Source organism: Xiphophorus couchianus, chromosome 16 (assembly GCF_001444195.1).
Source record: "Xiphophorus couchianus chromosome 16, X_couchianus-1.0, whole genome shotgun sequence".
In the NCBI taxonomy this organism is placed as follows: domain Eukaryota; kingdom Metazoa; phylum Chordata; class Actinopteri; order Cyprinodontiformes; family Poeciliidae; genus Xiphophorus; species Xiphophorus couchianus.
The window spans coordinates 12,665,096-12,688,474 of NC_040243.1; the positions used below are offsets into that span (position 1 = coordinate 12,665,096).

Below are 23,379 nucleotides of genomic sequence, written 5' to 3' on the forward strand. Positions count from 1 at the left end.
GGGAAAATATTATAATCTAATTCGTACTCCAAAAGCACTTCATTACTTTATTAACACAACAAGCATCTTTCAGTTTGGTTGAAAATTTGGGTTCAGTCCAATGCAAAATGATTCTGCATCAGTTGCCAAAATCCTGGTCATGTATGTTTTTACAGACTAGTTTTTTTTAGTGTGATCTTCTGCTACTGCAGTGAACAATGGATTTATTTTAAAGCTTTTTGGACATCAAGATGCTACATATGCATCGCAACTAGGAGCTGAAAATAATTCAAAACATAAAGTAATAAGCCAAACTTATTTTACAAAAAAGTCATACTCCTTTTAAAAATGTGTATACACTTTTATGAAACAACAGGATTAGCTTTATAAACTGTATCCACAAAGATAGACAATGTTACTTTCTTTTTTAAATCACCTTTTAATAGTTTAGGTTTCTTTAAAAAAAACTGCAATTTTTACTTTCCTCCCAATGTTCAACATTAACTTGGCTTTTCTTCTTTTACACTTTTCAAAACAATTACAATTTACAAGAATAAAACACCATATTCAGGTAAAAGTTCACTACAAACATGACACTTTTATTGAACTTTTTTCGTCCTGAATCGGTTACAGAAACAACGGAGTTAACTGTTTTACTTTTTTTTTCTCTTTTTTTTTCTAATCAAGAAATCAAGTTTCTATACATATGCATGCCTCATCACTGCACAGTCATAGCTGTGAAAACCAATATTGCCCCTGTCAGCTGCCCTGCTAGAACAGTCTGAAGGCAAGAAGAATCGGGAGAGGAAAGCCCAGGAGGGTGGGGTGTTGTTCAGATAGGCTGCCCAGGGACAACAAACTCAACATAGAAGTTTTGTGCAAATTTCACCACAGTCTACTTGATTTGTAACACAGAGACAATATCAGTCAGACGATTCTCTTTTTTAAAAACCTTTAAGTCTTCAAACCCAAGCAGAGGAAAGTATTCTTAGGTCCACTGAAGATGGCATGTTGTTTCCTTCATTGGGAATCACTCTATGTTGGACCGACCTCTGATTTTAATCTCTTTACTTCACAACAAGCAGCTTGCTTTTGTGTTTTCCAAAGCACAGACATTAAGTGTGTCTTCTGATATACACTGAAAGTATGATTGCTGTCACATGACCGTTACATAAATAGTTAGTATTGAAAAGTACGTCTGAGAAAGATCTTATATGTAGAAATGGTGATTAAGCATGCACAGATAGGTAGTTGACGAGTGCAAAATCTACAAAGTCACAACATGTTGTTATTCTTCCTTTTTTTTGTAGTCCACACCGAGTGAAAACATCATGAGAACTCAAACATCCCTCCTCGATTGTGAGAAATGTACTGGTGACCATGAAAACCCCTGAGGACTCTTCTCCTTGCACTGATCTGTTTCTGACCAGGATTGGCCCAGACACGGCTCAGGCTGAGAGGACAAGCTGTGTCTGGGTATGAAGCTGGCCTGCAAGTAGTCGTCCTGTTTTAGAGTAGCCATAGTTTGAGACATAAACGTACAGCAGCAGTCAGGGGCTAACCCCCCCAACTTTTCTTAGCTCAGGGCTGATGCAAGTTCAGATATCATTACCATGGCTTTTGGTGATCTTACAGTGCCTTGCAAAATTATTTATACTCCCTGAACTTTCACATTACAACCACAAACATTTATGTATTCCCTTTGGGATTTTATCTAACAGACAAACACAAAGTAGTGCTTAGTTGTAAAGTAAAGGAAATTGATGCTTGGCTTTCAAATTATTTTACAAATAAAATTCAGAAAGATGTCGCATACATTTGTATTTAGTCCTCCCTAAAAAGGTTCAGTGCAGAATCCACCAAATTAAAATAGAGTCCAATTTAAAATGAATATAAGACCAGCTGTTTTATGAAGGTCTCACAACATGAATGCACCAGACAGATCAATGATCAATCATAGGTTTTTAAATAATACCATATACAGTATGTTACTCTGGAGGTGCTGCAGAGATCCTCAACTCAGGTGACAGAATTTGTTGGCCTTTAATTGACAAGAAAAAAATTCATTTAATCTTATCAGAAGAGATTAGACCAAAATAGGGATTTTAAGCCTACATGGAAAATGCTGAATATAGCGGAAAACTAATACTGGACATCACCTTGAACACACCATCTCCACTGTGAAACACAGCACTATATCATTATGTGGAAATAGAATACTGGAGGAAAATCGTAGAGGCTCCAATAGACTAACCCGACCCTGACTCAAGTATGCAAATGCATGCCACTATTTACAGTTTTTGAAAATCTTTCATAAATATATAATTAATAACATTTATCTTTCCCCATCTCAGTTGTCTTTGCTTTATGTTGGTCAGTCATATGCTGTGATTTGACAATAAAATATGTTTTAAGTTTACGGTTACATTTTGACTAACTGTGAAAAATGTTCAGGGAATAAAAATACTTCTGCAAGGGACTGTATTATTTAGTGTGGTCGACCCATCCTGCTCTGCTCTAAGTTTCATAAAAATAGTCTTTGTTTACTGCATGAAGTGCCAAAGTTATTCACAGCTATTGTCATTTTTTTCTGAAAATAAAAACAGCGATCAGTAGGTGCAACCAACATAAATCCCTTTAAATGAATTGCAAATATTCATGAACAATAGTCCAAAAGGAAAAAAATAAAAGCACATCTAGCGTTGGCAAAAACATTTTCAAAACTCTAGCTAAAAGAAAAAAATTAAAGACACCAACAAGAGAAAAATAAAAGCATATGAAAACAAGGCAGAGCATGAACACAAAGCAAGCAAGTTAATCCAAATTAAAATCAGTTCTCCAGTGCATGACCCATGTCTAAACTCAGCCTATCATTAAAATAAAAAGGAGAAAAAAATGTAAACGAGCAAACAAAGCATTACAGCACTACTACAGTATGTACACAGTTTCTCAGGTGAAACAGAGCTGGTGTCATGATGTAGGGAAAGCGTGTAAAACAGAGACTCCAGTGAAACATGGAGTTCTTCTTGGCATAGGGACTTAAGCTATGAGAGACTGGGAGAAAGTGAGGAGGAGGAAGAGGAGGAGGAGGAGAGGCTCCCACATCATGCACACATAGAGACTGGAAGGCTGTTTTCTCATATAGATTTGAGAGTGACTGAAGAAGATCTGGCCTCAACACCATCCCTCTCTATATGCCCCCTCCTGCATCTTCTTCTGCATTTGATCCTCTTCTTTCCACCACACAGTGTAAACCTGATCTCTCTGAGACTCCATAAGATCTCCACACAGCAGAAACAGCTCTAAATATAGTCTGTCACTTGTTCTTTGACGAGTGGATCCACACCGGCGTTGTTCCTGTCATTTCTATACCTCACTGCAAAGAATTTTAGCACCAGAAAACAACTTGTGAGCCCTCACGAAATCACAAAACTCACATACAGTATGCACACAAACACAGACAGAGGAACCGGGAGCAAGAGGCCGATTCATTTCCTCGCTCCGCTTCCTGCTGATCTAATGTGACGGTTTCTCCTGGCTGCTTCCATCCGCCACTGGCCACCGGAGATGCGTGGAGAGTGCAGAAGTCTGACCCAGATTCCCAAAGCTGCACCTCCCCTGCTGACGACTGACGCCTTCCTTGTCCAATCACGAGCCGCTCTGCTTTTTTTAAAAATCTCTAGTAGCGGTTCAATAGCAGCATGATGGGTAAGGCCCTCCAGATTTACTTTTGTCATGTCTGTGCTCACTTCATGTAACTGTCCCCTTTATATTCAGGCTTCACAGTTTGTATTCGCAATGTGTCCATGCAAGTGGGATGATGACGCAAGGTGAGGAGAGTTATGTGTTGTAGTCACAGACAGTGCAGGGAAGAGGAGGGGAAAAGGCCAGGGCTAACAGTCCAAAGGAGGAGGAGAAGGAGGGTTTGGAGTGTGAGAGCTGTACAGATCACACAAACACACTCATTCCCGTATATAGACACCAACAGAGGGTGACTTGTTTTTAAGAGAGCGGCACTCTGGCTCAACCCTTACAGTGTGAATGGATGGAGGACAGAGTTAAAGGTTTCCGCTTCAATGCCAGCACCGTAAAGCAGAAAAACATTGCACCTGACAGGATAAGAGCTAGAACAGGACGAAGTTTGCTTTCACAGTTTTCAAAGATGCCTGCAGTGCTGGAGTGTCAACGGAACCAATCATACCAAAAAAGAGAGATAATGTATTGTAATAATAATAATAATAATAATAATAATAATAATAATAATAATTTCCGATAATATTGTGAGTTCTGTTTGGCCACTATCATACTGGACACATTTCAGTTCACGTTTTGCAACTCTTCCATAAATACTTATTGACTAGAAAAGTTTTAGCTCTGTCCTCCATATGCGACCCTCTCTCAGTCTCACTCACATTCATTCCATAATTGTTTGGCACACAGTCAGTGATAAAGTCTGTACATGAAAGGGCCCTGCAGGCACACAAGCCTAAAGTCCAGTCCAACTAGATGCCTGCCCCACCCAGACAGTCCTGGACCCCTTCCTCCCTCCGTCCTCTTCTTCTCGCCATTTTCCATCAAACATCGTCTTTCCTCTTGTTCACCACAGCTGCCTGCCAGTGTAAGTGGGAGGGGCAGAGGGCACCTGTGGATGAAATGAAATTGGCGTGTAAATGATAAACAGCCTAGAAACATCATGTAGTCAAATATGTTTTGCTAAATGCTATATTTCCCCTGGTTCGTTACACTAGCTTAAAGTTTTAGACAGGAACTTTGCCAAAGACTAAAGAATATTTGGGTTTAACTAAAGGCTTGTTGAATGTAATCTTTGATTTTGAATTTATCATAAATTTAAGTGATTTTCTTTCTTCTTTTTTGCACCTCATAAAATATTTGTTAGCAAACATGAATTTATATTCCTTAATGCAAAGCAGGTTAAATCAGTAAAATCAGTAATCCTAATGCATTAATTAGTAATATTATGCAAACTAGTTAAACAATAGTTAGGCTACTGATGTAGGATTTCAGTTATAGCGCTGTTGTGTAGGGAACCTATAGTTAAATCCCAAATTATTCAAACCACTGGCAGATTTGGATTTTAAATTATTTTTGCCAACTAAGAACTTGGTTTCTGATAGGAAATAAGATGGGTATTTCTCAAAGAATAAGCAAAACAGAAGGAGTTTAAATGTCAAAAAATTTAAAGCAGTGTTGTATACATTTTGTCAAAAATATTGCTTGTGAAAGTTCTCAGACCCTTAGCTATCAAATTCTTCTTGTAGCTGTGAACCGACTTTTTGTATTATTTCCACTGGTGTTTTGACAATTTATCTTTGGTGATGAGCTCCAAGTCTTTGAGATTGGAAGGGCTCCTTGCCATCACCCTAATCTTTAGCTCCTACCACAGATTCTTTGTCAAAAATTAAATCTGCTCTCTGACTGGACAAATCCAAATTTGAATATTACTTCAAATAAAAACAAACGCATTAAAAAAATTTATAAAGATTTCTCTGAACCTGAACCTGCCAGGGTTTGAATAATTTTGGACTAAACGTAAAATCATCTATGAAAGTGGTCATCCTCTGCCAGCCAGGATGTACACTCCTCTTGACGTTACAGTCCAGCAGGCAGTTGTATCACTCAACAAATGAATAAAATTTATGGGCAAGTTAAAGACACTGAGGCTCCCTCACAATCACTCACACAAATACTTTGTGAGTTTGAGTGATGAGCGACCAAACCAGTCCATGCATTTGCAGAGACATGAGCATGCAGGCACACACCTCTCTTTCCTTGTGCAATGACGCATGATCCATAAGGAACTAACGTACATGCAGTCTGGTCGGCATGATGGAGTGTAACAGCGGCGTGTAAGCGGCGTGTACCTGTGACTGGGAAGATGTACTCACCGCTCCCCCGTTCAGGATCATGGTCATCTCTGTGGGCTGGTAGACATTGCTGCGGAAGGGAGCACTGGGCCTGGCACCCGTGTTACTGTTATGTTGGCCGGCATTGCCACCACTCCTCAAGCCTAAGAGGGGAACACAGATTACTCATTTTGACTCATCACTTTGCTTTCCCTCCTGAAACACTTCCTACGCAACAGAAATTTTCCTCCAACACCTATTTCTAGGCTCTCAGGCAAACCTTTCCTGGAGTTTCATTTTTCACTTTGGCCTACATTCGTCCTACAAGCTGCCCACACAAATGATGCTCTCTAGAATATTGAACGGTAGTGTACCTGCTGTGTTCTCGTCGTTGTATCCATAGCCCTGGTTCTCCACAAACTGCCGGTGAGACAAAGGGATGTCTTCATCAAAGCTCGTCTCCCTCATCCGTGTTGAGTTCTGGGATGTGTCAAAGTAGTCTGGGGCAGTGGGTTGTGGTGGGGGTCTCAAGCAGATGTGGGATTCGGGAATAGCATGGAAGATCAGCAGGAGCCAGCCCTGAGCCACCAAAGCTATCGCCAGTGCGGGGTCGTTCCACTCTGGGGACCTGCCGAGCCAGTCGTTACCATACAGGTAGAAGCCCACCCAGGCCACCCACAGCAGCAATGACAGCAGGCATGTCACCAGCAGCCAGACAGCATTGCAGCGCCACTGACGTGTTTTTCCACACAGGGCCAAGGAGGCGGCAGTAAGGGCAGCGAGAAGCAGAGCTAGTACATAGCTGCAGGCTAATGAGAAGTCCAAAGGCATGTACTGACAGGCTGCTCTACCTTCCCTCAGTACGGTCAGAAGTAGCCACTCAGCGGCAATGATGCCCTGCACGGCACTCAGACCTAATGCCAGACCTGTTAGAGCACATCCGCCGGGGCTTCGCCGTTCTCGGCCAAGCCTGCGCAGACGGACCCCCTGAACCAACAGGCAGGAGAAGCAGACAGCGAAAAGGAGACCCCACAAAGCCCTACGGATCAGACAGAGAGACTCATCCTGCTCGATCAGGTAGGCAAAACTGAGGCCGAACAAGCCAAGTATCCCAAGGAGCAGGAGGAGAATGGGCCCTACGCCACTGCGCTTCTCTGCTTCACTGATGTGGCGCAGACGACACAGCAGGACCAGAGAGAGTAGGATGGCCGCCAGTGTTCCACCAGCAGCCACAGATTCGACAGCTACACCCCAGATGGATTCCAGGTCGCACAGGAGAGTGTAGGGTCGCACGAGACCCCAGCCGCAGCCTCTTGGGAGAGCCTCGGAGTCGGCCGGATTCTGACCGTGGGCATGATGAGTAACAGCCAGCAGCAGGAGGACCACAGGTGGGAACGCCATCTTTGAGAGGTGAACAGGAAGATGATGCAGAGCATGAGGGCAGAAAGTGGAGACAGGAAAAGGGTCATGAGTCACAAAAGTTGGTGAGCCATTATAGCTGAGCCGTCAGTCATTCCCACAGCAATCGTCTGTCCTTGAAACAAAGCAGACAATTGGCTTCTGCTGCGTTTTAGAAATGGAACAAAGGACCAAAGTTTATGCTGGGTGAATGACTAAAGCTTCTCTGAACACACAAACCAACTATGTATTCTGTTTCACCGGTGGAAGGTTGTGGCCATTTTTCTTTTAAAATATTTCTACAACTTTAGGCAAAAATAGCAACTCTTAGAGTGCAAGCGGAGCTCAGATCTCCTGGCTTCAGCCTGTTCACCATGTAAGACTTGAGTCTGAGCAGCTACAACACTGGGAAAACAAGAGCTGCAACTTCATGAATATTTCCATGAAAAAATACAGATACACTGAAAAGATTGTGACTCACTATCAGGCTTCTTGCAAGGTGTGAGACGCTGCATAATGCACTACACACAAGAACATCTCACCTGGAGCAAAAATACAAGTACTTGTTAGTACTTTTTGAAGTGTGCAATATCAGTGCTGTCCATCTACCATTTTGCCCTCTGTCAGGATTATTGTTCTTACCACACACATTCACACACATACTGAGTTTTTCCATTTAATTGTTGGAGTTGTAGAAAAGATCTGTGCTGTCGTCGCACCTGACACACTGTGTGTTTTGTAGAAGGCTGATGTGTGTTGAACAGCACCACAACACCAGACAGATGAACATATCCTCTTGGCAGGTTGCTGTCACAAAGTGTCCTGGCATTCTGAGCTAAACAGTCAGCTTTCAAAAAGTATTTTCTGCTCTTTTCTATGCTTGTAGATAAACTTTCAATTGTTTGTTTCAGGGAGATGTAACTTTGACATGAGAAATGTAATCCACAAATAGACTACTGCAGTATTTGCATACCACACAAAGGACACTGGATATCCTGAGCTTCATATTCCCACTCCCAGTGTCAGTGAGTCAGAGTGGGTTACGCAGGCAGACTGCTGGGGGGTTTCAGGATCAAATAAACAGTCTGGTCACATGCAGGCCTGCATGTGACTTATACAGACTATTACTTTGCTATAATGGAGAGACTGCAAGAAGAAGACAAACCCCAAAATTACAAAACCACAGGTGAAACAAATATCTGTGCAATACCAGCCTCTACATGAAGTATATTTTGATAATTTTGGGTTGGACTCACTTTTGCCTTCAGGTCTGACTCAATTCTTCAAGGTATATCGATGTTTTATCAATGTGTCAGAGATTTTTGACCCTATGGATATGATGGCATCACAAAGGACAGCGATAGTGGTAGGAGTTCGTCCCACAATCTGTGGATTGCCGGGTCTATCCCTGTTCTTTGCATCATTCACCTGCCTTTCATGTGCCTTGCTCTGCCCTGAGTGGCACAATCAGTGTGTGAATGTGTACGTGACTGAATGCAGTGTGATGCTCTGGAAAGTGCCATGCAAGCACAAACCATTTACAGTTGCTGCAGATTTCTTGGCTTCACACCAATTATGGGAATTTCTCTTTCCATTAAGATGTGACCAAGTTGAAGGACACAGAGTACAGTGAGCACACCACCATGTTCAAGAAACCTCTTTGAGATATTTAATGATGTCTAAAGAATGGTTAGTTGGTAACAAGGGGCCCAAAGTTTGCAAAACAAATATCCACTACACCATTATACCGCCACCACTGGCCCGAACTGTTGATACACAACAAAATGGATGAATTCTTACATGTTGTTTACCCCCCAAGCTCTGAACGTACCATCTGAATGGTTCAGCTACAGTTTAGACTCATTTGGCCACCCAGTGTTTTTTATCTGTTATTCTATAAATCAAGTAATAATGTATAAATTTAGCCCACATTTCCTTTTTTTTAGCAAAATGGGTTTGCTCTTCTGCTCCTGTTGCCCATCTATTTTTACATGTTGTGAATTCATAGATGTGATTCTGACTTGGTTGTAATCGGTGGTTCTTTGAGCTACACTTACATTTCCACTCTGTCCATTCTCTTCTTCGCTTGACACCCACAAGGCCACCTGCTGTTTTCTAGATATTTTCCTCTCTTCCAGACCATTCTATGGAAACCCAAAACACGGTTGTGCCTGGCAACCCCAGCAGACAAGCAGTTTATGAAGCATTCGAACCAGCCTGTCTGGCACCAACAGCCATGCCACATTCATTAAATCTGCTTTCTCTCTCATCCAGATGCTGGGTTTTAAAAATCTTCACCACATCCAGATGCCTAAATGCATTGCATGTGATTGGTTGATTTACTAAACTACAAGAAACTGTAAGCCAGTTGTAAATGTAGTATGCCTAGTAACGTGCAATAAAGGTTAAATTAAATGAATCACTCATGGTCTTACAAGACAAATTGTAGAAGAATTTAAACTTATACTTTATTATATTTCTATGTGAAAAAAATCCCGTGCTTAGAAATAATTAATCAATAATAAGGCATCATTGTTGTTTTTACCTTGAACAATCCATTTAGTCAATGAGAACTAACATCTTTACTGGTACATTCTTCTGGGTGTTGATCACAGATACCAGATACCAGTGGTGGCATGGCGAGCGTCTCTACATATCTACTGTGGTCAAATCATGAAACCATATTGTATTTTTGAAATGCATATCCACAATTGGAAAAAAAATTTAAAAAACTGGTTCGAAGATTAGATTTCTACTTTTTGACTTAATGGCTTCACTGAAATTGTTCTTTATTACTTCCACTGCACTTCAACTCCTCCATATTTATTTATAAGCTTTAGCTATTTGCGCCCCTACATCTATTTTGAACAGGCAGCTGTTGTTTTCAAGTGAACTTCCCAGGAAGCAGGCCTAACAGTGCAAGTTGCATGCATGTATTTGTGTACATGATTATCATTTAAGGTTCAAAACTCCCCCTTTTCCTTCTGTCATCTTTCTGCAATACTGCATCAACTCGAAACCACTTATTATTAATCCATCATCAGTCAAAGCTTTTAAGCACAGATTTATGCACAACAAAATTTATACATAAATGTGGCACATCACATCTGATTAGTCTTGTCTCTAAATTACAGAGATAGAGCCGCAAAGGGCAGAAATGGGGAAAAAGCTCACTCCTTCCTTATTGTATCTTCATCACCTTCTTTGTCTCGCTCCAATGACAGAGGCAATAAAGCCACGTAGTCAAGACAGATGCACAACTAGAGGCGGAGGCTTGTGTCCTGTACACTAGTGGCTTTTCCACTCACTCGTCCTCCTGCCCCATCACTCCCTCTCGCACAGATGGTTGCACTGGCTGCTTTTTGAGTGGGACTTGGCAGAACCTGTGAGCCGGAAGCCACCACAGGCCACACACACGCGTGGTCACATGAACGCCATCAGCTGCACATGCGTGTGTAAAATCCCACGTTAAGCGTGACATGCACATGCAGCACATATGCTACTTAAGTCCTCATATTTCTTTCATATTAGTGAGTCATGTGAAAAGGAAGGATGATATAGTCTGCTCATCCTAGATGGCCTTCTGCCTCGCCATACATGTTCCTTTCTGTAGCCATTTCTGTTCTCCATTTCAAATTCTCTGTTCTGCTAGACTTCCGTGCCCCTCCTCCTTCAAAACACTGCTCATTTAAAAAAAAGACCTCTGAACACTCTTCATCTTCCCCTTTCTTCCATCTTAGATCCTTGTGGTCCTTCCTCCTCCTCTACTTCCTTCCACTTGTCTTTATTCGTTCTTTTTCTTATGTAATTCAGGAACGATCCAGCTCCAGCCAGTTCTGCTGCAAGTGCAAACAGCCAGGCGGCACTGAGCTCCTTTATTCTGCACCTCACAAGGTTGCAAGCTTGCATGCGTGCTGCATGCATGTCCAACATGCCTCTGTTGGCATGCTGCAGGTTTGGTTGTATGCATTACATGTCCTCATGAGGACAACATGCATGGTTGAAACACAAATCCCCATTGTGATGCGAATGCACCATGCATTCTTTGCAGCACTGAGCAGGAATACAGGCGTGAGAGGACAAATGTGCAGCACTGCAGTCATTCAGACGAGCTCCAGGCTGGACAGAGAAGGATGGGGGGTTGGGTGGGGAGGCGATGAGTCAAGCGGTCCAGAACAATTACAGACTCCTATAATTATCAGACGCAACACACAGCCAGATGCTGTCTAATTAGTGTGGTAACGATCAGAACGATTATTGCATTTTAACAACTTGCTTCGTGTCTTTCTGTTCTGCAGCAGTTTTGGCCAGATTATTTCAGCAACACACAAAATATCAGAGTTTCTAAAAATGTGCAAGTATTCGACCAGACGGCCACTTACTCAGATGTAGGGCCGAGTTATTAGCTCACAAATTAATCATGAATAAAATCAGACCATTAGTTTTGTGCTAAGCTTTTTTGACTTCTTCCAGGAGTGAAGTTGTGTTTACTGCCTCTGAATCACCATTCAAAAAAGCATGTCTAGTTTGCCTTCTAAGTGAAACAGCCATTGAGGGATGATTAATTATAAAAAAATGTCTAATTTACTTAAACCAATTTAATAAATGTTCCCTGCTAATTGCTCCAAAATGATTCATTAAATGAAGAGCAGTATCTACAGTGTATGTAATAACTCCCAGGCTTCCATTATAATCTTTCTGGGGGTTTCTCCAAATAATTTTCTGCAGTACACATTAGCTACTTTTGGAGAGTGGGGACCTTTTAATGATTCTGCCTGTTGAAGGAAGTTATCTTTTGTTTTTATGCCCTGGACAGGTGCCCTAAAGATGCATAATTGTACTTTTAATAATCTTAAGCTAAATGAAAACAGATGAGTTCTTGATACAGAAGTTTAGGCTGCCGATTGTTCCAGGCTCCAATCTCATGTGCAGTTTTACTCTCTGCATGCGTAGGTTTCCTCTGAGTACTACTGTTTCCTCCCACATTCCCAAAATATGCTCACTTGGTTAACTGGTGCTTTTAAACTGAATGTAGGTGTGAGCAATTGTGGACCTTTCCCACGGATTTTTTTCTTTTTTTACCAAGACATAATTGCTGAGTTTTGTAACATTTGGATGCAAAGCTGCTTTTAAATGTAGAAGGAGCTTGGAAAATAAGGTTCAGTAAAAAAAAAAAAATCTGAAAGGAGAAAAGCAACAGATGATTAAATGCACTCTTAAAAAGAATGAGATATTTCCAACCTCTTGGGAGCCATTTTATGGAAACTGTCAGTGCACATATTCATCCCCTGCCTCCTCAAAGATCCCTGGTCCCCCTAATTATGCCTCATTATCATGTGACTGGGCTTACAGCAAGACCATATGCTAATTGACTTCGCAATTAGCAGAGCCAGTGTTACACGTCCACCCTCTCACCCCCTCCCTCCTCTTCTATCATCATAACAGATACAGTATGGGATGACTGGTCGGATGTGATGGCACGCAAAAAAGTGTATCCTGAGCATGCACAGCTCCGGTGTCATGTGTTCTGCTTCACTGCAATATGATTAAGCATCTTCAATTATAGATTGACATCCGGAAAGAGGATGAGTGGTGGGCTGGTGGCGGGGGGTGGGAGGGGATCAGATTGGGTTTGAGAGCACGATAGTGATCAGAGGAGCAGGAGGAGCAGGAGGAGCGAGGAACAGCCGGATGCTCAGAGGAGGAATTGGAGTGAGCCACTTGCCGTGAGCATGAGGGTGTGTGTGTGGGGGTGCGTGTACAGGGGTGGGCGTGCATGTGTTGGTGTACATGGGTGCGCATGCGTGTGTATGTGTGTTGGAAGAGGGAGTGGGGGCATGAACACAAATGCATACATGAGAGATGAAGCAGCGAAGTTCCAACACAACCTGACCTTATAAACGCACATATACAAGCAGTTCCTTACAAAAGGGACATTTTACACATCAGGTTCCTTTATAATCCATGAATGCTGTTTATTGTAATTTTATGAAAAGTTATAAATGTTTTCCTAATTATATATATAAATACAAATCCTAAGCATGTGCTCCGATTCCCCTAGTCAGTCAATCACCTTCAGAAGTCACTGTGTGTAATTTTATCTCACAATAAATACAGATGTTTTATAAAGGCTAGTTTCATTACTGAACACGTTGAATTATAGCATGGAGAGGTTTAAAACAGGGTTAGGTTATAAATATATTATATATATATATTATATATATTTCAAGCTCTGAACAACTCAGACAGCTCTGTTCAATCCATCATTTGAAAATGTAAAACTGCAAACCTACAAAGACACAGATGTCCATCTAAACTGACAGGCAAGAAGAGCATTAATAAAAGAATCAGTTGATAGACTCTTGGTAACTCTGGTGAAGCCGCAGAGATCCAGAGGTCAGTTAAGATAATCTTTACAGATTATGGCCAAGAAGGAAGCCATTGTTAAAATAAAATCATCAGAAGTTCAATTTACATTTTGCCACAGTCTTTCTGTTGGACGAGCATACATGTGAAAGAAGGAATCAAATGAGACCAAAATAAAATTTTTTGGCCCAAAACACAAAATATTTAGTGTGGCAGAAAGTTAACACAACACATCACCCAGCACATACTATGCTTACAATGAAACAAGCTCACTGTGGAAGTGCTTTTAGTCAGCACTGACAAGAAAGCTGTGAAGACGGATTGAGCCAAACAAATAGGACTATCGTACTTATTAGAGATCGCAGAAAACCTGACACTAAGGCATAGGTTTACCTTCCAGCAGAACAACAGCTCTGAAATTATAGCCAGAGATACAATGAAAGGGTATAGATTATAGCCTAGTCCATGTCCAGACTTAAATCCACTGGGAATATGTGACAAGAGTTAAAAATGTATATTCTCATATGTATTAAGTCCAATCGGACATAACTTGAGCTAATTTGAGATTTCAGTGCAAAGCTGTTGAAGACCAACCCCAAAAGAGTTTCAGCTCTACATGCAGTGAAATGCAGAAATAGATAACCTTGGAGGAGCTGCAGAGATCCATAGCTCATACGGAAGAATATATTGACATTGCATCCACAAATCTGGTTTGTTGAAAGGAAGCCAGTCAGAAATTGTGTTTGTAAATGGATGGAAGAGGATAGCGACAGGACTTTTAAGTTCATGTTCATTTTGTGACACTCTTTAACCAGTCTGACTGATCTACAGTATTTTGCACAAAAATGTGCCAGAACTTGTCTCTATATGTCCAAAGTTGGTAATGACCGACACAAACAAGTTACAGCTGAAATTGAAGCTAAAAAAGATTCTTGACTCTTAAGGCTGAGTGCATATGCACGGCACAACAATTTCTATAAAATAAATAAATTTAAAAAGCATGCATTATTTTTTTTACCACTTTGTGGATATCTGATACATTACCTTGAGTTATCACATATAAAACCCAATAATATATAGAGATAATCATTCAATCTTCACAGCTTAGATCTATAAGAAATCTGCCCATTTGTTCTCTCTTGGTGAAAACCTCCTGATCCAATTCCTTAAGACTCTATATGCACCTTGCTTTTAACATGAGACCATGATGGAAACATTTATGGTGCATTTGTACATGAAAGTTTAACGTTGCAAAAAGGGAGAATGAATACACTGTGTAGTAAGCTGCTCTTCATATGGGTACATATGGCTTCAGCCCAGAGGACATGGTCGTGTCATCTTTTCCCAAGAGGGGCTAACTAACTGATGAATGCACAGTCTGAGAATAAACAGCTCCACTCAGCTGAATATTGATTCATGAGGGGAAACAGAACACTGTAAAAAAAAATGTGAAAATTTTTTTTAAAAGGCCTCGGAGCTTTTGGAGAGCAAATCCTGCACTGACAACAGGCTCCTATGTCATATATTGACCTACAGAAAGTCTAACATCCATTTCCATACAAAATGCCTCAGTCAAATTAGACTCTTATGTGCAGAGCTGGGAGGAACACATCCCAAGGTGTCTCCCTTTTGGTTTTAGCTGACCTGCAAAAGCAGCTAAAGGCAATCAAACATTTAGAGTAAGCTATTTTTTTCTTTTCTTTCCTTTTCTCTTCACCCCCCCATCTCGTTTAACAATAAAGGCCACATGGGAGGGTCCCTGGGGGTTCCAGAAGAGTGTGTTTGTTTGAGGGGGTGGGGGGACAGCAGCAGCTATGAGCCATTGTTATTGAGGTGCGTGACTGTGTGTGATCCAAAAATAGGGAATGGTATCCAACCTCAAAGCTGGAGAATAGAGAAGTGATTGACACCCCTGAAACCCCCTTTCCTCCCCCTTAGTGTGTGATGAAAATGGAGGCGCAGCCAAAAGACACAGGCGCCTTTATCTCCGTGAGAAAAAAATGTGCAAAAAACATCTTACTGGAGCTCTAAACAGATTTGTGTTGAGTTTTTTTTTTTTTTTTTTTTTTGTTAAATGCACCATTAAGAGCAAGAGCATGTGTGTCCATACAGCTTTTCCGCGTCACACACCTATGCATTTGGTGCATAGACATCCCCGTTTTTCTCCCCCAAATACTGCAACTGATCCGGCTCTTATCTTATTTACGACACAGCAACCGGATTCCAAATAAAATCAGTTCTTCTTCAGGACATTTAAAACACAGACCTCTAAATAAACCAGGCGCACGGATGTCCACATTGCTCCCCCACCCCCACGACTAAATCAATCAGCATTCTACGTTCAGCGCCTACCTTGATCGATGTAAACAGATGTGATCTAGTATAAAGAGGGAGTCACAGTCGCCAGGTTTGATTGGATGCTGAATATTATTTTAAAAATGTCACATTTCGGACTGAGTTCAGTTCGCTGCGTTTGATGCTCCTCTACCGCTCCACATGGACTCCGAAGCAGACGAGTGCCCGGAGATTCAGCCAGTGTCCGCGGTCCTCAGAGCCAAAACAAGCATTGATGCAAGTCCGAACCGGAGAGTGTGTCAGGGTTAAAATACAAGACAGGTTCCGTATCCTTACAAAGAAGAAGAAAAAAAAAACTAAATCCTTTGTTTAACGGTGCGCATGTTCTCCAGAATAGAGGGATTGAAAATGAGTGAAAATTCCCCCCATAACAAACCGTGCCGCTCCTCCTTCTCTCTCCGGTTATTTTGCTGAATCTGCCGCTGAGTCTCCGGTTTGACGCTCGCAGCTCCCCGCTGCACCTCTCCCGACTGAACGCATCACCAAAACAGCGCTCCGCATAACGTGCGTAATGGTAATCCCGCCACGCAGCCAAGAGCGCACACACGCACGGAAAGTGACATCTCTCCACACCCTCAGCGCGGAGTTCTCCCTGTCCTTTCCCTGTTAAACCGCCTCACTCTGATAAATGACTTGTTTACTGGCATGTGTTCAGCTTATAGGTTACCTCCCAGCTGGAGACGGCGAGACAGCTCCTAAAGCTGTTGTTTTTCAGACTAATAAAGTGTGGACGCTGTTGAATTTCCACCGAACGCCACCGTAGCCATTCAAAAATACACATAACTCTTGAACTTTTTTCATAATAGATTTCATTGGAATCCAATTTGTTACATAAAGACAAAGTAGTGGAGAAAATCTGTGAGCAGCACTTTTAAAGTTTTGCTGTGTGTAATTTGGGTAGGTGTGGACTTTGACTGGGTCACCAACACATACTTTGATCTATGCGGGTGTTGCAGCATTATTGTCCTGCTGGAAGGTGAACAGCTTCTGTTCCATTGCAGCATCTAACATATTTTCTTGCATTTAGCTACACATTCAGCGAGATTTGAACGTAAGTCGTATACGAGTTAATTCATTCTAAGTTATTACTATTATATGATGACTTTCAAACATTAACATAAGTTTTATATTATTGATTTACGTTATTAATATTTCATATCCTTGCCTCGAAAAAATGCAATTTCATGCAAGCCTTCCATTGTTTTAATAGCATACATAGGCCTACATTTTGTGCTTCCACTGGTTATCTCAGCGGTCTTGCCGCAGCAACAAACTGCTGCGAGGATTATTATTTCTCGATTTCATCACACGTTTGTTGCCACAGCTGCTCCAGTCCGTCTTATCGGGGAGGATTTCAGTGGTGACCCCTTCCACCCCCGCCTACCATCACCACCACCACTACTGCACCTCCTCCTCTCTGATTCTTGTTCTGCCTTTATCACAGCACAAATCTGTTGTCGTTTTCCTGCCATTTCAGTTCATGACAAACAGAAGGAACGTTGTCACTTCTATACAGGAAGCTGATATTTGTGCTGGATTTTATCACAATTAATCCACCGATTGAGTGTTAATCCATATTTTGGCTTTTTGGACATACAATTGTAGCAGAAGATTATATGTACACTTACATTTGACACGTGCAGTTTTTTTTTTTTTAGCTTTAATCTCTTGTTTTCCTGCTCGTTTCCTTTTCATACTCATAAATCCAGGCAAAAAGGGGTGACACATAGTCTCTGGGAGCAGGAAGGAGGCGTATCATATGGAATGGCAGCTGAGGATGTGAGACTAATGTGACAGGTGCAGCCTGAGAGAGTGACAGCATGGGAAGAGGGGGTGGAGGTGGACCATGTGGAGGAGGGGTCAGTGCTTGAAACAGGAGGATTGGGAGAGATTAATGGTTCTTTCACTTATCAGCAGACAGGCCCTTGCAGTATATTACTGGTAGTGCTGCCATTCTCATTATCTTTATATGAGCCGTGGAAGATGTGAAAAGGGACAGGAAATCATTGAACAACCACACGTATTTAATCACAGTAAATTGATTTCAAAGAAACATCCCTCATCAAGTTAAAGTAATAAGGTAATTGAGAGGCTTATGACCATGTAATTACTACACATGGGCATTACTCAGATACCCAGTTAGATTAGACATAACACTCTCATATACGGTGCCTGAAGAACGTGTAAAATGCCTTTTAAATAAATCTCACCCTGTCTAGCAACTTTTAATCAGCAACCTATGATTTCCTGTTTAGTTGCCATTTAAAATAGGAAAGACAAGCAGTCGGGCTCCTCAAGGTAAATGGATGATTAATGTGTTGATTTAATTTAAAAAGAAGGGGAAAAAAACAGCTGACCCAAAACCCAAATTTACCCACATCTACAGTAAGAGAATTCACAAAAAATATTCAACATGATATTAGATTGCTGCAAATGAAGGTGAATTTATTTTTGAAATCATTACACAGATTTATCATGAACTGTGGGATGCAACAACTTTCTGCTAAGACTGACTGCAGAAATAGAGAGTAAAAAAGGCATTTAAATTTTTTTCCAGTTTCCTTTTGAAGCTAGAATGCAGAAAATCTTTGAACATGTTTTATGTGTTGCACGGTGATTAGTCCATCTTTTTCAGAATATAAAAGTTACTGCAACACAAATCTGTGCCAAATGCGTTTCTTTTCTTGGTCTCTAACCATACAAACATCAAAAGCAAAAAAGGTGGACTAGCAGTTCATGACGATTATATCCTCCAGGACATGTTACTGTGAAATAATGCCTCTAGTATGTCATGACGATCATGTGTGGCAGTCATGAGACTGTCATACAGCAGCAGTGACTTCAGTCAGAGGCTTCTTTAGATTTGCTGCAAGACTGACAGCCCATGACTCTTTGAAGACACTTGGATGATATAAGTAGCAACATTTAATTTAGCTTTGGGAAATGGAACTGAATTGAACTGAATGCCAGACAGTGAGAAAATGTCTTTTCATTGAGTGCTTGCAAATATCTGGTTTCAGCTGCTGTTTGTGATGTATTTTAGCTTCAGAAATTCACTTAATCTGTGAACTGGGAATACTAGTTTGTCTATATTCCACACCTGATTGCTTGAACTGGCTGGTTCAGATAGAAATTGAACACATATGTAATGCTTGTTCTCGTTGTTTGTTTGAAGTTTAGACAAGAACGTCTGAGTATTTATAGCAGGTTCTACAGTAACTTGGATCAGAGTGATCACATGCGAGGCTCAGTCACTGACTAAGATAGCCATACTGACAGCCTGTACTAACTATGGCTCAGCCTTGTGAGTTATTGTCTGTTACTCCTAAACCTTCTTTTGTACCAGAACAGCAGGCTCACCGGTGCAGCTCTGGCTTATTTTTGACTCATCTACTATATATTTGTATATATATAATCTCTCTCTTTCCATTCATATTCATTTGCAGTATGTCTTTCCCCCCCCCCTTTCTTTCCTCTTCCTTCTCCGGAGGTTGCTTCGTCTCGTCGTCAAGGCCTCCTTTTGGCCTCCACACAACAAACAGTGCAGTGACAGCAGGGTGGCCGACATGGAGACACGCACGCTGCATCTGTTTCCAGTGACTAGCATCACAATGAGATCGTGTGACCTTACAGGATGCATTAACTATGACAGGATGCAGGTGTCCAAATTAGCAGGAAGAGTGACTAATTATATAGAGTAACTTTATTTCCATATATGTATCCCACTTTACTCAAGCTGTAATGGAAACGATGTGAGTTTGAGATATCAGTGCTTTTTTAGGAGGAAACATTTAAAACATTAGCTCTACTGGAAGTTTCATGAATTGTTTTGCTCTGATCTGATCCACAATCTCAACAGATATTCCAGTTCTTCTCAGCCTTAACAATTTAGGAAAAACTGCTTTATAATACCTCTCACCAGCACAATGCAGTTGTTCGCATAAAAAGTGACCAATTTGAGACATGAAAATGTCTTTTTGGATTGTCAGATCGATCAATTTTAGATGAAGTTGTAGCTGAAAGCTTCCTTGTTTTATTCTCAACATATCTATTTCCATTCTTCAGAGAAAAACTCCATGGAACTGGATTAAAACGCTTCAGGATCCATAGCAATTTGTCAAATGTTCTTTGTCCTGCACAGTGCTTCCTAAAACTGATAAGTCACCATGAAACTTGCTACTTTGTGTCAAGTACAGTTTTTATTTTCACTGTCTACTATTAGTGCTCACTTGTCCTTCGGCCCTCAGGTACCAGCTGTTCACTATTCAAAATAGTAAGGGCTTTTTGGACTTTTTAACGTTTTTCATTTAAACTCCTGCTGTGGAAATTCAGAATTTATCACCATTATTATAATCATACAGCTACTCAGAAGGAAATACACTCTTCCTTTTTCCCTTAATGTTGGTAATTCAGTTAAGTGAGATAATCCAAATCTCACCCATCCGCCACCCTGTCTATTCAGTTCAGACTCCAGTAGTTGTCGAGGTCAAGACTCCAGGCAGTAAGACAGAAGAAGCCAGGATGATGCAAATTCCAGATGCCCGAAAATCAAATAAACTATAAACAATAAATTGTATTGAAGAAGTAAAACATACTTTTTAGTTTCACAACTATAGGCATGGTGTTGTCTGGCTTCTTTAAAAACGTCACCATGCACCATATTTTCATTCGGTCTCCCAGTGGCCCTATAAACATGGTTTAACCCACAGAAGGTCAAAGTGGGGGCATTGGAATAAAGGCAACACCAGGATTTGCCTTCCTGCTCTGTCGCCCAGTCTCTAGGTCCCACAATATTGAACAGTGGTTTACTCTGAATCATGAGTTGATTATTCATTTCAAGACAGCTAAGCAAGTCAGATATACTGTATATATAAAAGCTTTGTGTACTCAAAGCCACAAGGGAATTACAGAAAGAAAACTTGTGGTTCTCATATGTTTTTGAGAATCGCCCTTTAATTCTGAAATCTGGTGATGAACAATTACACTAATGTGATCAGTGAGGTTTTTTGATGGCAAACTTACAATTTGTAATACAATTTGTCAGAACAATGAGGTAGTCATTTATTAATTGTGCTGTCAAAATACTTTAAATTTTTCATGACAAAATTTGTTTTTTAGGTCAAAATAACTAAATATTTAAAAAGAAATTCTAAGTGTTATCACAAGTAAACAAGAGTTGTTGATAGATAAATAACTTATAAAGAAATTGCTAAGCATCTTTGATCAGCTTTTCATAGTCTGGTTAAAATCAAAGGACCCTGCTGCTACGAAACTACAAAGCTAACAACTACTCAGCTGTGCAGATTTTTAAATGTGCCAAAATAAAGCATGTGTTCCATTGGTTTATTGTGATACAAACTGTAATAAGTGCAAATAAATAGTTGAAACCTTCAATTTTCACTACAATTTATGAATGACAGCTATAATGGATACTAAACCATATCCAGCATGTAACTTTAAAGTACAAAGCGCTTCACAAGTAGTATTCAGTACCCGTGTTGCCACCATATTAAAGGATTCGACACCAATGAGTGATACAGTAAATGTCAAAAAATGTCAAAGCAGCACTATTTGTTTTGCATCCACTGGTATTTACACATGCATAGAAAATAGTGAAAACATTACTTGATCTGTTAAATATTATTAAACTATTTACCTATATCTGTGCATATGCGAGTCTTTTCTGTTTGTCTATGGTCCAGTAGGTTGACTTCACAACAGACACACTCAGGCTCACGGTACTTATTCTAACAAGAAAAAATAAATACATCAGTCTAACAGCTTCTGCCCCACAGTTACAGACGGCAACAGAAAAAGGGGCAAGCTGAGTGTGATCGTATTGTCGAACATGACATAAATTTACATCATTAGTTTGCATAACTAATATTATCCTTAAGATAAATAAATATATACGCTTTTAGTACAGGAAATATTTAACATTCAAAGACTATCACACAATTGGTAAAAAATTAAAATGAAAACATACATCAGAGAGAAAATCAAGTTGATGGTTATCATCGGTCCCGCAGCGTTTGCCCCTATATATGAAAAAAAACAAAAACAATAAATAAATCTAAACTAACTGCTGAAAAATGGTTCCTAATGAAGAGTTCATAGATATACAATTGAACGTATCTGAAGTGCGCAAAACTCAATATAACAGTTAAAAATAAAATAAATAAAAGTAAAATAATAACAGTAAAATACATCAAACTGATATAGCACTTTTAATATAGACAAAGCATATTTGCATGTATTTCAAAGATGCTTAAAATATAATCGAAACATTGCAAGATTACACATGAAACCATAAATTTGACTAAATTAGCCTAAGATATATGTTAAAATACAATACTTGTAAAGAAAGCACATACCACAGATGGCAACAGAATAAGGGGATGAGCTGGCAGTTACTGATTGCTATGGTAACCACCAACTGTCAAGAACAACATAACCTATACACCAGTAAATTTCAGAACAAAATAACTTTTTGACTCAACAAAATTAATTTGAAGAATGAATAAACCAGTTTTGACGATCTCCACAACTATAATAATGTTCAAACAAAACCTTGTTACATATAATTATTGTTTTCTATGTCATCCAGGTCGAATGCTCTATTGTTTCCCTTAGATTTTGTGTCAGGTAAGATTAAACAAACTTGCCAGACACTCATACACTATCTTGGAGAGATGAAGTTCAGTCAAATGAATATCTGGCTAGACTTCAGTGGGACCTGATGTAATGCATCTTTATGAATGGTGTAGGTGAGGCAATGGACATAATGAATATATTTTAGCATGCTATTGTGCTCTAAGACTGTGAGCAAGTGCTACAGAATAGCTGCTAAATATTGGCTTTATGAAAATTTCATCATGAGCAAGTTGGTATGCTGGCACATTTACCCCCAACTGGATTTAAAAATAATAGCACAGAGTCATTTCTTTGTCTCCAGGGTCCTATTCCTCCCATGTTTATATAAAATTCATAAGGCACATAATAGAATACTCACAAATAGTCAGCAGAAGCCTCCAGTCTTACATAATGTCTGCTTGCTCAGGTATGATCCAAAATGCTACAGATGATCCCACAAAAACAAATAAATAAAAATATACATTAGCCATGAAGACTAAGTCCTGGTTTTATAAAGTTTTTATCCAAAAATGTATTCATTATTTAAGGCTAGCAGCCAAACTCAGCCAAGAGAGAGGAACATAAGGCCCAGTGAGGATGGACCCATTTCTAATGTATATGAGTGTTTTACATAAAGAGAGATGTTACATTATAGCAGTGTTATATAAAACTGTTCAGCTTGTCTAATTCTTTTGCTTTCAAAATTTCTTTCAGCCCAAGCTATAACCTCTTGAGGTCTAGTTTTACCTCCACCCGTCTGAACAATTACCCAGTGAAGTAGAAG

The 23,379-nt window shown here is 40.2% G+C and overlaps 1 protein-coding gene across 3 annotated transcripts; it reads right to left on the reverse strand.

The window, feature by feature from the left end:
- Window positions 1-557: 557 nt before the first annotated feature.
- gprc5ba (G protein-coupled receptor, class C, group 5, member Ba) lies at window positions 558-22,000 on the reverse strand. 3 transcript variants are annotated; one of them, XM_028041924.1, is made up of 5 exons: window positions 21,949-22,000; window positions 21,619-21,709; window positions 6,218-7,244; window positions 5,862-6,007; window positions 558-4,621 (listed from the first exon to the last, which is right to left on the reverse strand). In XM_028041924.1, the coding sequence occupies exons 3-5, from the start codon at window positions 7,242-7,244 to the stop codon at window positions 4,577-4,579; spliced, it is 1,218 nt and encodes a 405-aa protein (XP_027897725.1). In that variant the 5' UTR covers window positions 21,619-21,709; window positions 21,949-22,000; the 3' UTR covers window positions 558-4,576. The 3 variants fall into 3 exon arrangements, with proteins under 3 accessions (XP_027897725.1, XP_027897724.1, XP_027897726.1); XM_028041923.1 differs by lacking the exons at window positions 21,619-21,709; window positions 21,949-22,000 and adding an exon at window positions 15,960-16,579; XM_028041925.1 differs by lacking the exons at window positions 21,619-21,709; window positions 21,949-22,000 and adding an exon at window positions 15,960-16,578 and having other exon boundaries at window positions 5,886-6,007.
- Between the last annotated feature and the right edge of the window lie 1,379 nt (window positions 22,001-23,379).